Source organism: Chlorocebus sabaeus, chromosome 1, assembly GCF_047675955.1.
Source record: "Chlorocebus sabaeus isolate Y175 chromosome 1, mChlSab1.0.hap1, whole genome shotgun sequence".
NCBI lineage: Eukaryota > Metazoa > Chordata > Mammalia > Primates > Cercopithecidae > Chlorocebus > Chlorocebus sabaeus.
In genome coordinates this window covers 47,945,751-47,960,511 of record NC_132904.1, presented here as the reverse complement: position 1 = coordinate 47,960,511, position 14,761 = coordinate 47,945,751, and the positions used below count along the sequence as shown (strand labels likewise).

Below are 14,761 nucleotides of genomic sequence, written 5' to 3'. Positions count from 1 at the left end.
ATTCTGTATGACTGACACAGGAATTAGAACACTCAGGACTCATGTCACCTGGAACCATCATATTATAGCTTTCACATTACTTCTCTTCTCCATGCCTCTAATCTGTAAAATGAGAAACTATCCTTTGAGGGGCATGCACACATTATTCTGAGCATCTCAGGTGAGTCCTACCTGCCAACAGTGGGGAGATGTATCTGTTCACACCAATAAGAGCAAGCAAATTCCCTACTCAACCGTAAGCTCCTCACCACCAGGACCACATCTGTGTTGCTTGCTGCTGTACCTGTAGAGTCCAGCACAGCCCCAGACACAGTGTAGGTACTCACTAGGTATTCAATAAGTGCAGGAATCCTCCCTTCTTCTCAATGCCTATAGCATATTCTGCCTGTTGTAAGGAAAGTCTGGCCAATCAGTGTCACACACCACCTGAGACAAGCACGTACCCCCATGACATCCAGGAGATGGAATCTAGAGGGGAAACAGTAAGCCTTGAAAAGAAGGTGCATCTTCTCCTTGGAAGCTGGATGGAACTGAAATTAACTACAGAGATGTTTCGGTAGTAGGAAAGAGGCTACCTTCTGAAGAGAAGTGGTCAGTAGATAAAGTCTTCTGTTAAGAATGAGAGAAGGAATTGTGTGTGACACATGTTTTGTAATGGTAGGTCTGCATTTTCTAGCAGCTCTTATGGAAGTTGGTAAGTTCCCAAGCTAAAGGTTCTGATGGACTCTCCGTCCAGACTTAACAACAGGCACCCGTGTCTCCAGGATGCCTGAGGACTGAACTCAATGACTTCCCAAGAGCTTCTGACCTTCAGGATTCTATAAACAAATTTATTCTGAGCTGGAATTTGGGGAATCCACATCCTGGCTCTTTTTAAACAGCAGTTCGTTCTCAATCTAGGAGACAAGACAATCTTTACTCACTCTCTTTATTAGTATTAATGCTTCCAAAGTCAGACTCCCAACTCCAGCCCCTGACTGTCGTCTCCTATGGACCACCAGCATCAAAATAACTTAGGAAGTGGCCTTTGACTATGACAGGAGTTGGACTTGATGAGGAGAACACCACGCAAAGGCAGCACAGGCCTTGAAGCCTGGCTAACCTGGGATGGCATCTTGGCTGTCCTAGCTGTGTGTCTCTGGGCACTTCTTTGGGTCTCAGGTTCTTCATCTCTAAAATGGCGATGGTCTATCTCTCAGGATGATCCTATTAAATGAGATATGCGTGAAAAGCCTCCGGCACAGAGCATACGTGCAAGGATGTCAGTTTCACCATAATTATAGCTTTCTAGCTTTAAATGTACTGTGGGATAATGATTCTAAGCTGAAAATACTATAGAGATGAAATGACACGTTTGGAATTTGCTTCAAAATAATCTAGGGGATGAGAGTGAAGGGATAGATAAAATAAAATGAGCCATGTTTTAGAAATTGTTGAAAATGAGCAATGAGTATATTGAATTTATTACCATATCTCTTTTTGTATATTTTTTTTCCATAATAAAAAGTTTAAAGGTGTAGGTATTAAGGGAGGGAAATGCTGTAAAAATATAAATACTGAGAGTTTATTTTAAGATTATATTTGGTCTACGTGACTAAACAGAGGAAAAATGATTTGAAGAAGGAAAAAACCTTTAAAGCTAACATCTATTTGTTACTTTCTGAAACATAAATGTTTTCTTCAAATAGAACTGTCTCAAATGAATGGAAGGGGCAGAGCGATGCACATTTCTTGCCTTCCTTTTTTGGGAAAACACATCCTGCTTGGGCTGTACATGTATTTTTACGTAGACAAGCCCTGGGTGGTAGAGCCCACCTGAGCATCCGAGAGCCCTGCTGAAACTGAACTGAGGAACAGGAAAGTTCCCATGTTAGGAAAAGAGAACAGAAAGAACTCAAAATGTTCAACGATGATGGGGATTACCAGCTCTCCTCTCTTTGGATTTTGGACTCTTATTTGAGGCTTCCCTGGGAGCCTGATTCAGCTCAGTCTGAGGGGATACCCCCTGCTTCCACCCACAACACACACATGTTTTAAGAGATGGGGTCTAGGGCAGGATGTGGTGGCTCACGCCTGTAATCCCAGCACTTTGGGAGGCCGAGGCAGGAGGACTGATTCAGCACAGGAGTTTGAGACCAACTTGGGCAACATGGTGAAACCCAATTACTACAAAAAACACAAAAATAAGCTGGCTGTGGTGGTGCATGCCTGTAGTCCCAGCGACTTGGGTGGCTGAGGCAGAAGGATTGCTTGAGCCCAGGGAGGTCAAGGCTGCAGTGAGCCAAGATTGTGCCACTGCACTCCAGCCTGGATGACAAAACAAGACCCTGCCTCAAAAAAAAAAAAAAAGATATTTGGTCTTGTTAACCTTGAACTCCTGGGCTCAAAACCATCCTCCCACCTCAGTCTCCCAAGTATCTGGTAATACAGGTGTGTGTCAGCTATATTTCCACCCAGATGAGTGGGTCCTCTCCGAACAGGGATAATGTACCAGAAGATGTATCAGGAGAAAGGGTTCACTTAGGGGAAACGGAACTTTAAAGAAGCTCTGACAGTACCCATCATAGCACATCCCTGTATCAACTCTCCTCTTCCACAGCTTGCCACTGAGAGAAGTCTGGAGATTGAAAAATAAAATTCTTCTCACATTCCTGTTTGGATCAACCAACTCACTCACTCCAAGCCCCTCTGTCTCAGAGAAAACAGTCCAGCAAGTTTTGTCTTCAGCAAATGCCTTTAGTATCCCATACTCTGCCCAGATAAGGAGAATACATAAAAATACTTACTCTTCTTGAAGAATGAATTCACTGTTTTCCGGAGAAAACTGCCCCGTTACAGGATGCCTGAATGCTGTGGTCTGCTGGTTATGGCTAAAGAGAAAGAGAGATGATGGATGAGAATTCGTGTGAATGAAAGGAGTACAGACATGACAGGTCAGTCAGCAATGTCTGGCGACCCCGGTCATCGAAGGTTTCTCACAGGGGGAGAAATGTGGGCCTTTCCCCTGAGACACACTTAGTCTGTCAGAAACCCACCACACTAAGAAAAGCCCAAGAATTTCCAGCTCAGGTGCCAGAGCCCACCTACGAGACAGGGAGACTTCTAAGGAAGTCTTGGCTCCAAGAGAATACTGCATCTTGGAGAGACATTCCATGAAGTACTTACTCCAGCAAACTGAGACGATGAGCAAAAAGTCACTTTAAGACAGTACGAGCTAAAACAAGAATGAAGGAAAGCAGATGACACTTCCGACAGCTTCCAAATCCATGAACCTAGTGAAAGAATTCTAAGAATTAACCATCCACCCAGAAAAATCTATCTTCTGAAAATTCTTCTCCCTACAACAAAATGTCTTCACTTCAATGATGGGATATAAATGTATGGGCATGTCTCTGCAACACGACCTGCACAATTTCAGCACGGTGGAGTTTCTATCACCCTTTTGAAGTTAGGAAGGATCAGCTTCCACACCAGACTGACAGACACAAACAAAGCGTGTAGGTGTTTTGTGCATCAACAAAGGCTGCTTGGTTCTTTGAAAGGGCGGAGGAGCTGGCTCTAGAGACTGTTGGTTTGCTCCGCAAATAAACTAAACTAAACCTCCTCTTTTTAAAACAAAATACGATTTATTTAAATTTCTTTTAAGATCAGTCATTGCAGACTTTTTTTTTTTTTTTTTTTTTTTTTAAAGACAGAGTCTCACTCTGTTACCCAGGCTGGAGTGATGCAATCTCGGCTCACAGCAACTTCCCCCTCCTGGGTTCAAGCAATTCTCCTGCTTCAGCCTCCCAAGTAGCTGGAATTACAGGTGTGCACCACCACGCCAGGCTTATTTTTGTATTTTTAGTAGAGACGGGCTTTCCCCATGTTGGCCAGGCTGGTCTCAAAACCTTGACCTCAAGTGATCCACCCACCTCAGCCTCCCAAAGTGCTGAGATTACAGGTGTGAGCCACTGTGCCTGGCCTGAAGACATTTTTTAAAATTTAAGAAGTAAAAAGCCACCCATGACCTCTCTATGTGGAGATATACCTGGGCATTTTCACCTTCCAAGTTTTTAATTTTCTTCTACTTAAAAGAATCACTTCAGGCTACTGAGAGTGATTTTACTGTACACAAAATTCTATGTCCTGCTTTTTCACTTCCTATTAACATAGAAAAAGTCCTATGTCATTAAGACTTCTTTATTCGAAATAGCTGAATAATAGTCTTATCATACGAATGTAAACAAAAATTTTTTTGACAGGGTCCTGCTCTGTTGCCCAGGAAGAGTACAGTGGGGGGTGATCGTGGCTTACTGCAGGCTCAAACTCCTGGGCTCAAGCAATCCTCCCACCTCAGCCTCCCAAGTGGCTGGGACTACCGGTACGTGCCACCATGCCCAGCTAAGTTTTGGGGTTTTTTGCAGAGATGAGATCTCACTATGTTGCATAGGCTCATCTCAACCCTCAGCCCAGCAGGCTTGCTTCCCAAAGCGTTAGGATTATGTCTGGCCAAATGTAATTTTTTTTACATACAACTACTCAAAAAGTTGCCTACTGGGCACCCATGTGCTGGGCACTCCTTTAGGTACTGGAGATAAAAGGTGAACAAAAAGTCCTTATCCCATGGTATTTACATTCTAGAAAGATTTAAACTCTTCTAATGCTAGATATTTTAGGTGCCTCCCCCCACTATTATAATCTATATCTCCTTCAATGTAATTTGAATTTTGCAATTCAAATTTTTCCTTGGGTTAAAGTCTCAAAGGTAAAATTACTGAATCAAAGGGCATGGTCATTTTTTAAGGTTCCTAGTATAGACAGTTAAAATGCTTTCATAATCAATAGATCATCTCAGTTTGGTATTGTTAAAATATTAGCCCCATCTCCAAATTGAGGACTAAATCCCCCTAGAGATTACTGTCTAAATCAGTATAGCACAAAGATTATCAAAGAAAAACTCTCTAGGCCTACAAAGTTTTTTTTACACCATCCTAATGCCTGGTCAGAATCTCCAATGTCCAGGTGTCTGGGATAACCTGGGCACTGAGGGTTAGAGCAACCTGAAAACCCTAACAAGCCAAATGTGAAGCCAGCCATGAGGCCAGATTGTTCCTCAGTCCTGCAACTATGCACCGCCTCACCATACTGTCACCCTTCCCAACCATAGCCAGCCTCTGAATTCCCTCCTCCTGGTCCCAGGCAAGCCCGCGGAATTCTATGACCTCATTTGGCAAACAGCAGACTAGTCTTCCCAAAAAAGCAGGGTTAAGGCTGAGCATCTAAGATAAGGACAAGAAGCAGAAACAGGCCTTCTTAACACCTGTTTTAAAAATCCTTGCACCACATTCAATGGTTAGGCTTTATTTATACCCAGCTTTTTCTTTTTTCTTTTGAGATGGAGTGTCGCTCTGTCGCCCAGGCTGGAGTGCAATGGCATGATCTTGGCTCACTGCAACCTCTGCCTCCCGGGTTCAAGTGATTCTCCTGCCTTAGCCTCCCAAGTAGCTGGGATTACAGAAACCTGCCACCACATTTGGCTAATTTCTGTATTTTTAGTAGAGGCAGGGGTTCACCATGTTGGCCAGGCTGGTCTCGAACTCCTGACCTCAGGTGATCAGTCCACCTCAGTCTCCCAAAGTGCTGGGATTACAGGTGTGAGCCACCACTCCTGGCCCATCTTTTTCCAGAGACTTATCTCCACTTGCCAGAGAATCTGAAAATGCAAACTCTAAATCTAAACCTGCCCATTTCCACCTGGAGGGGAAAAAAGCCCTGCTCGTAACAGAAATAACCATAAACATTAACACAGCTATCTGTGATTATCTCTAACGAGGTTTGCAGTTTACAAAGCATTTTCTTACTCATCTGGGCTATTACCACCATCAGTCCCACCATCAATGAGGAAATAGGGCTCAGAGAGGTAAATGTGGTTGGGGGTTGCCTGGTACAAGATAACTTTGTTGATAAATGATAAGACTGGGACATGGGGCAGGTGCAGTGGCTCACACCTGTAATCCTAGCACTTCCTGGGGCTGGGGCAGGTGAATCGCTTAAGCCTAGAAGTTTGAGATCAGCCTGGGCAACATGGTGAAACTTTGTCTCTACAAAAAGTACAAAAATTAACCAGGCATGGTGTCACACACCTGTAGCCCCAGCTATTTGGGAGGCTGAGTTAAGAGGATCACTCGAGCCAGGAGGTCGAGGCTGCAGTGAGCTGTGATTGTGCCACTGCACTCCAGCCTAGGTGACAGAGTGAGGCTCTGTCTCAAAAACAAACAAAAAAGTGATAAGACGGGGAAATGACTCCAGGTCTTCTATTTCTAAATTCTGTGTTCTCTGTATGATAACCTGCTTTCCCTTTCCCTTAGGAGTCTGAGGGGGGCAGCTTCCTGGCCATGATCAGAAAGCCCTAAAGACACAAGGCATCAGAAAAACAGCACCAGCTGCCACTACTCCCTCTCATTCTTTATCTCCCTCTTTCCCCTTTTGTCCAGGGCCAAAGTTCTGAGTGACAGCACTTGTGTGGCACTCAGTAGTCCCCAAACAGCCTTCGGTTCTACCATAAGATCAGCTGGTGGATCTCTGGCAGATGAGAGTAAAAAGCAAATCTTCTACAGGCGTGGGGCAGATCCAGCAGCCAGTGACCACCACTTCATATACACTGTACAATTTTATTTATTTTTTTTTTTGAGACACAGTCTCGCTCCGCCCAGGCTGGAGTTCTGTGGCGCGATCTCCACTCACGGCAAGCTCCGCCTCCCAGGTTCATGCCATTCTCCTGCCTCAGGCTCCCGAGTAGCTGGGACTACAGGTGTCCGCCACCATGTCCGGCTAATTTTTTGTATTTTTAGTAGAGACGTGGTTTCACCATGTTAGCCAGGATGGTCTCCATCTCCTCACCTCGTGATCCGCCCCCCTCAGCCTCCCAAAGTGCTGGGATTACAGGTGTGAGCCACCACATCTGGCCTACACTGCACAATCTTAATAGCAACTCCTGGGCTCCCCACCCCAAACTGTACCAGCTTAAATAAACTCAGGGTTCTAAGTAAATGAATCTTGAGCTACAGAGTTTAGGCACTAAGATGAATTTTACATTCTAACATTAGAAGAAAGGTAATTTTTAAAAAGCCAACACAAAATAGCTGTCATTTGATCAGACCTAGAGACAGTTCTTCAAAATTCTTTCCCTAATATGGATGCTGCCCTCTTTGCCAAAAGAGTTTTCAGTCACAGTGTCAACACCACCACCACCATCTCCTGCAATTTACAAGGAGTTTTTTGGGTTTTTTTTTTTTTTTTGAGACGGAGTCTCGCTCTGTTGCCCAGGCTGGAGTGCAGTGGCTGGATCTCAGCTCACTGCAAGCTCCGCCTCCCGAGTTTACGCCATTACAAGGAGTTTTAACTAAGGAGCTTTAACTGTGCTTACATTCATCATCTTATTTGCCCCTCCAAACTACCCTTTGAAGTAAGCAGGGTAGATATTTTCATCCCCATGTTAAACATAAGGAAACTGAGGTTCCAGGTTATGGGATGTTACTAGAATACTATTTTTTTTTTTCAAAAAGACTCATACATTGAGAAAAGAGATGAACCAGTGTAATGGCTTCTGAATACTGAAGTCTTAAAATTTCTTTTTTTTTTTTTTTTGTTTGCGACAGGGTCTCACTTTGTCACCCAGGCTGGAGTGCAGTGGAATGATCTCAGCTCACTGCAGCTTTGACCTCCTGGGTTCAAGCGACATTCCTGCCTCAGTTCCCCAAGTTGCTGGGACTTACCAGCGCATACCACCATGCCCAGCTAATTTCTTTTATTTTTAGTAGAGATGGGGTTTCACCATGTTGCCCAGACTGGTCTCCATCTCTTGAGCTCAAGCAATCTACCCACTTTGGCCTCCCAAAGTGCTAGGATTACAGGTGTGAGCCACCGTGCCCAGCCAAAATTTCATCATTTTTTATCACACACATTCAGCTTGCTAATGGCAGAGCTTCTGGTTCAGCACTCTGAGCAAAGGGATGTGAGTGAGGTCCCTGGGCGATTCCATTCAATATTCACAAATATGTAAAAGGGCAGGTTAGGTATCACCACACCAGGCCCCAAATGAAGAAAGTAAGGTCCCCAAAGACTGGTGATTTACCTACAACCTCAGTGTGTGTGTTGTCTGCACACCACCATCCTTTTGATCTCTTTCCACTACTCCAGGCTCACCCTCGCCAAACAAAGGCTGCCTATTAAACGCTGGCTCCTCAGACCCATTTGGAGATTGCAAAGTCCTCTGGCTTTACTCGCTGTCCCCGGCTTCCCCACCACAAAAGCCCTCAGTCAGCTCCATTTCCTGATTCTAACACCCATGAAGAGTCTCATGTCCTATCACTGTGTCTCAAGAAGTATTTAGCAGGCACAGACACATCCCCTGAAATACCTGTTCTTAGACCTGAATTGCTACCTTGCTCTATGGTAGTTCAGAGATGGCCCGGCTGAGAGCCAAGTGGCTGGTTTCAGGGGAGAACAAAAACTCTCTCTGTTCACACAAGGGCTTCTGTTTCTCTTCAGGCTACCGAGAAAGTAATTTGGCATATGAGGTAAACACAAGCTAGCCTCCATTTTCAAATCCCGCTCTTCCTCCCAGAAGCAGCCCCTTGAAGTTGAATGGCAGCCAGTCTCACTTAGGAAAGGACCAGGGAACATGGATAGAAGATGGCAGGGAAGGCTGATTCCCATGAAAGCAGGCTATGGGTAACCATCCATGTAAATAAGCACGTCTTCACAAGCCCTGGGCCAGGAAGGACTTGGGTTAGGTCCTAAAGAAGTCTGACAGCAAATACAAAAGACTTGATAAGAGAATAAAGTGTGGACCATGGAGAACTGATTTAAGGTCAATGTAAGACAGAGTCAACCTAAAATGACAGAGAAGGCTAGTCAAAATGTAAATACATCCTACAGTTTCTTGCAGCATTTTTCCAAGATTAATTTTCTATTCATATGGATTTTGATTGTAATATAAGCAGTGACTCTTGTTGGTTAAACACCAAGGTTCCAATTAGCACAGCAATTTTTTTGGCATGGCAAGAAGTTTTGGCATTATGTGACTGATGCATAACAGAACAGTGGGGGTCGGAGCACCCTGATAAATCTGGTTTTCTGACAGCAGTGGTATTGGTATGCTGAGAGTGTGACAAATCTGCTCCGTCAGCACTAGCTCTTATCTGGACCACGCTATAAAGAGAAGAAACTGCTTAAAACGTAAGAAAAGTATCTGGCCTAAAAGCCTGAGGAGGGACTCTGTTAAAGATCTTCTCATTGGTATGCTCAGCAGTATCTGCCCCTCTGGACCTTCTGGTTCCTCAGTGTGGCTCCCAGAACACTGTAAAAGGTTACCCTGCACGCCTGAAGCCACATTCAGCACTGCCCCCAGGCTTGTGAAGCCACTTACTATCTTTGTTCTAAATACCAGTGTCTGGAGAAAACCAAGGATTCTGGATAACCTAATAATGCTCCTAGTTAGGTCTCAAAACTGGAAATTGAAACTCTGAGAATACAAGAAATTGCCTCTTCTTCATCTTCAGCTCGGATATGGGCCCCACAAAATAGAGGTAGCAATCAAGATTTGAAACAGCATCTCCACGTTCCCTCAATTGTTTTTTAAGCTCCTTGTGGCTAATTTTACTTAACACTTTCACAAAATTGCTCATTTAATGCAAAGCATCATCATTAATGTGGTGTTTCTAAGGGGATTGAAAATCTACTGAAATGGTCTTTCAAGCTTGCACTATTTTGACAATATCAAGATTTACAACAGCTCACTGCACACAGGCATTCCTGTGACAGGCCCTTCTTCCAGAATCAGGCCTTGATGAGCCAATGTAAGGTCCCCATCCTCTCTTTAAGTAGAAGCTATCAACATAACACTAATCAGCCTCCTTCAACATCTGCCCTAAGCAACAAGTCAGCCCAGAGCCCTAGGGTCAGAAGATCTGGGTTCAAACCAGATAAGCCACCTCACCTCTCTGAGGATCAATTCTTCCATTTGCAAATAGGGGATAAAAATGTCCCTCCGAAAGGTTGTTATGATGATAAAATGAAGGAACATACATGAAAGAGCCTTGTGAAATGTCTGGCATACAGAAGTTCCTCAATTAATGTTTGTTGAATCCAACTGTACCTTGACTATAGCAATGTCTAATAGGCACCTACATTTTAACAGGGCAAGAATAGAATAAGCCTCCCTTCCCCCCAAACTCAATACTCCTCCAGCCTTCCCTATTTCCATGAACATCACTACGACCTTAGAGTCATCCTTTATTCCTTTCTTTACCTTAACCTTCATGTACAATATGTGAAGCACGCAGAATCAAGTCCTATTGCCTCTATCTACAAAATATACTTTGAATTAATCCACACTCCACTCCATCTGTACAGCTAGCACCCTACACATCTCTTAACTAAATACTGCAACAGCCTCCTACCAGCTCTTTCTGCTTCTACCTTGGCCTCTGTAGCACCCAATCTCCTCACTGGACGCCTCATGGATCTTTTAAAATATAAGCTAGACCAAGTCACACTCCTCCATTAAACTCTACGATAGCTCTACTTTACACACAGAGTAAAAAATAAGCTCCTTACCTTAGCTTACAAAACGCTAAGATGCCTTGACTCCTGTCTGGTTCCATCTTCTTCTAGTACCATTATTCCCCTTGTCCATGCTGGCCCAGCCACACTGGCCTTTTTGTTCCTTGAACACCAGGCTCTTTCCTACTTAACAGTCTTAGTACTAGCTGACCTTGCAGCCTGGGTGCTCTTTCCTCCGGATATTTAAGACAGAGTCTCACTCTTTCACCCAGGCTGGAGTGCAGTGGCGCAATCTCAGCTCACTGCAACTTCTGCCTCTCAGGTTCAAGGTGATTCTCCCGCCTCCACCTCCCAAACAGCTGGGATTACAGGCGTGCACCACCACACCCGGCTAATTTTGCCTCTAAATGAACTAGCTAGCCCTACAGAAATCTGGACTCAAGTAACAGAGACAAGAACCTAACGGTCACCCTGAGAAGGCAGTTGGCTTCTATTCTTACTGCCAGTGCAAGGGTGAGACACCAACATGCCAAGAACACTTCATCCTTGGCTCTCCTGAACTGTGTTACAATATAATTTGGAGAAATTAGCCCTCCCCTACAACTTCCTCAACTCCCCTGTAAAGGAGGGTTAATACACTCCACTGAGAGAATCAAAGAACGGAATGCAAACACCTGATAGGAAATTACTGAGTGATTAAAAACACACAGGAAGATAATACAAACATCATCTGTATCTCCCTTGTATGAACTGGGAGAGTGTTTTGGCATGAAACCTACAATTTGGTGACTGATTATATCCTCACTAGTATTGCTCTCTGCTTATTTTATGTGTGTTTGTTCTCCTCCCTGTCCCCTCCCTTCAAGTGAGATCCAAGGGTTGGGAGGAGTCATTCCTTACTCCTCACGTATCTCCTACAGCAAAGAAACAAGAATATTCATAGAGTAGGCACTTGAACTCCTTTACTTCAAAACACCCTGAGCATAGACATATCACCTTCAGGGTGAGGCTGTGCAGAACCAATGTGATTTCTGATTTCAGCAGCAAAATGCATCACAGAGCCCTCAAAGACAGGGGGAGGCAGAAGGCCACAGGTCCTGAAAAAGACTTCACCAGCCCTGGAGAGCATAGAGCAGGGCAAATCTAGGCCTTCCCGATTCCCGTACCATCCACATCTGGCACACACTCCATACCAACGTGGGCAGCGACATGGAAACCCCATCCAACTCTAGACCCCCCACCTGAGGGGCAGTTAGTAAGTGTGCTCGGTGTCCAAAGGTGCCAAAGGGAAACAGCCTGGCACAGGCAGAGCTGGGCATGAGGGAGTCACAAAATTAACTGAGCAAACTTAAAGCCCTCACAATTTGCAAAGAGGGAAGTCTGTCTTTTCCAAGCTCTCGATTTAACAGTCTTCTGGCATGATTTGCAAACCTCTACATTTCATTAGGTTCTATTAAGTTCTCCAGATCCACTCAATGGCCAATTCATCCTGCAAAGTACTCTTCTGACTGAGTCACCCACACCGCAAGCCTGCCTGTCCCCTGAGTTCCCACACGCAGCCCCACGACTTGGGGTTGCTACTTGGTGAATACAAAGTTTTAATTTTGATTTCATGGGATCCCAGTAACCACGAGAACATTAAAGTCAAGCTCCTGATAGAAGGAGGAGATCAAACTCAGAGAGCCCGTTCCTAATTTTTTTTTTTAAGGAAGTTGGCAGAGGAGCAATATGGTAGGAGCTGAGTACCAGCTTTGTCACTACCAGCTAGCTCTACAGCCCAAGCAACTACTCAACCTCCCTAGGCCTCGGTTTCCTCATCTGTAAAAGTAGGGGTGCAGGTAGGTTCTCCATCTAGAAAGGCCACACAGGCCTGCCTGAAGCCCAGGCAGATCAGAGTCACATAAACCGGAATTCAAATCCCAGCTCTGCCACACACTGGTACTGCATGACCTTGAGCAAGTTAGTGGCTTTTCTGAGTTTATCTGTAAAGGAAAGATTAATTCCGACCCTGCATTGTTATAAATACTGATAACGTCCCAGCCCACAGTAGACACTTCAACCTTCAGTGCCTGCTATATTTATCTTATGCTAGCTCTAAAACTGCACTCCAATAGAGTTGCTTTGCCTTTTTCCACATTCCATACTCCAGCATGTTCAGCCTGCTCTAGGACAGAGGCTCAAGAACACACTTTCTTTTCTTCCCTTTGAGTTAAGGCACAGCACCCAGCCTCCTGTTAAAATTTCTATTTAAAGAACTCACCTGGCAGGCAAAGTGGTTTAAGATCAAGAGGCGCCTTCCACCAGCCACACTTCCATCCCCGACAGAGTTCAGAAACTGCGGCCCGAGAAAAACCGCATTCTATAGAAGTTTTCAAACATGTCCTGGGAAACATTTTTAATCTTAGAACACCCAGTTTTATGCTTCCGTTTAGTACACTTAAATGAGTCAGGTTCCCCAACTGTAAAATGAGAAAGCTGGAGCAGGAGATGTTTCCAGGATCTTCCCTCCAGCTGTAGCATTTTAAGATGCTGAGGTTCATCTCAAACTACAGTCATCCACAGAGCTACAGACTGAAACGTAACAACACTATACACAACTGCAAACACAAAGAGACAGGTAGAACAGTTGTCCTCCCCAACCTCACTTGCCAACAAATAACATCAGGGAGGTGTAGTTAATGATACTTAGGTCTTATTTATGCCCAATTACATTGGATGCTAGTTGTTTTTAATTAACTGTAGGTGCTCCCAACCATCGAAAACTCCCGTTCTCTCAGTCATGACTTGACTTTCATGAATCAGAATATACCACAGCAAACTGAATCCCTATAAAACCAGTACAGGACTAACCTGCTTTCTTGTTCTTACTAGAAAAGGCAGGGGACACACTCACCCTCCCTTTGGGCTCCATGTTCAGATAGTGTCTTCCCCAGCTGCACTGCCTTCTGAAATCTTAGGTTTAGGTCAGACAGGGAAGGAAACTCCCAGCCTACCTGCTCTCTCTCAATTTCGGTTCTTGAGCAGCTGCCTCCCAAGGTGTTACAAATCCAGCAGCCACTTGCTCCTGCTCATTCATTCTCCTTCCTCTCCACCCCTCAAGCAAAATCTGGCAACCAGGCAGGAACATAGTTCCAGCTCTGAGTCACTGCCCCACTGTGGCCAAGGGGAGCAGTGGATAAAGGTAAACAACCAGGCAAGCACTTCATGTCTCTAGAATCCAATTCTTCTGTTCTTTGAGACTGTGGGGTTGGCTGCCCCTCTAGAACCAGGACATAAAGAAACACCCCTACCTACAGCTCTGGAGTCAGAACAAATTGCTCATTCAGGTTTGCCCTACCATACCGAGCTGAAATCAGCCCCAAATCAGAGCCTATCTTTGGTGAAGAAACAATGGCTCCTTATCAATATTTCATACCAGTCAGGGCAGGGAAGAGTTTGAGTGGTTACAAGTCAGCAAACCCACTCCCCCTGGTAACAATGATTCTTTCATCACTGCTTGGGATGCCTAAGGTTCTCTCAGCACCGATTTAACCATGTGGCACTCATTCCCAGAACAGGCCTGAAAAGGAGAAGGGAAGAGGGGTTAAAAAGAGACACTAGGCACCAAAGTCACAGATCAGCACTGTGGCTCTTTCCATTGCAACCTACGTAGGTCTACAAGTCACAATGCAGGTGACACTTGAATATGAGCTCCATGGGGCAGAGACTAGTGTTTTCACAGCTGTTCCAGGGCTTAGCATAGTGCCTGGCACATAGTAGGTATTCCACAAGTATTTGTTGAATGAAAAAAAATACAAGGGATTTTGTCCTGAGTCTACTTAGGATGACTATATTACTAAAACTCGTATCCATTTTTGCCTTTTAGAAACCTCCATATCCTTCATAACTCTTAATACTACCTGTAGTGAATGTTCTATAAATTTTTAAATGTGGAGATGATTTACTGTGAAACCGAAGAAGCTCAAGCTTCAGGGCCCCTCACTTTCACAAGCCTCCTCCAGGCCCCAGGAAGAGCCCTACCAATGTGTTTACATGCTTTGTGCAATTTTATATATTTTTAAAGAAGGCTCCCCAAATTATCATATTAAACACCAAGCCCTACAAAATATCAATCTGCCATAGCAGAATGAATGAACGACTCACAAGCCATCCTGAAATATTATCATAACAAGGGCATTTGCTTGGACAGAACTATTTTGGTCACAGAAGAGGT

The 14,761-nt window shown here is 44.5% G+C and overlaps 1 protein-coding gene across 8 annotated transcripts in view; it reads right to left on the bottom strand.

Annotated features, from left to right (window-relative positions):
- The window catches only part of PLEKHA7 (pleckstrin homology domain containing A7), a 231,690-nt gene that overhangs the window by 90,049 nt on the left and 126,880 nt on the right, over window positions 1-14,761 (bottom strand). For all 8 annotated transcript variants that reach the window (XM_037997516.2, XM_037997519.2, XM_037997517.2 and 5 more), the window contains one exon: window positions 2,787-2,870. In XM_037997516.2, coding sequence (XP_037853444.2) covers window positions 2,787-2,870 — 84 coding nt within the window. The remainder of the gene's footprint in view (window positions 1-2,786; window positions 2,871-14,761) is intronic.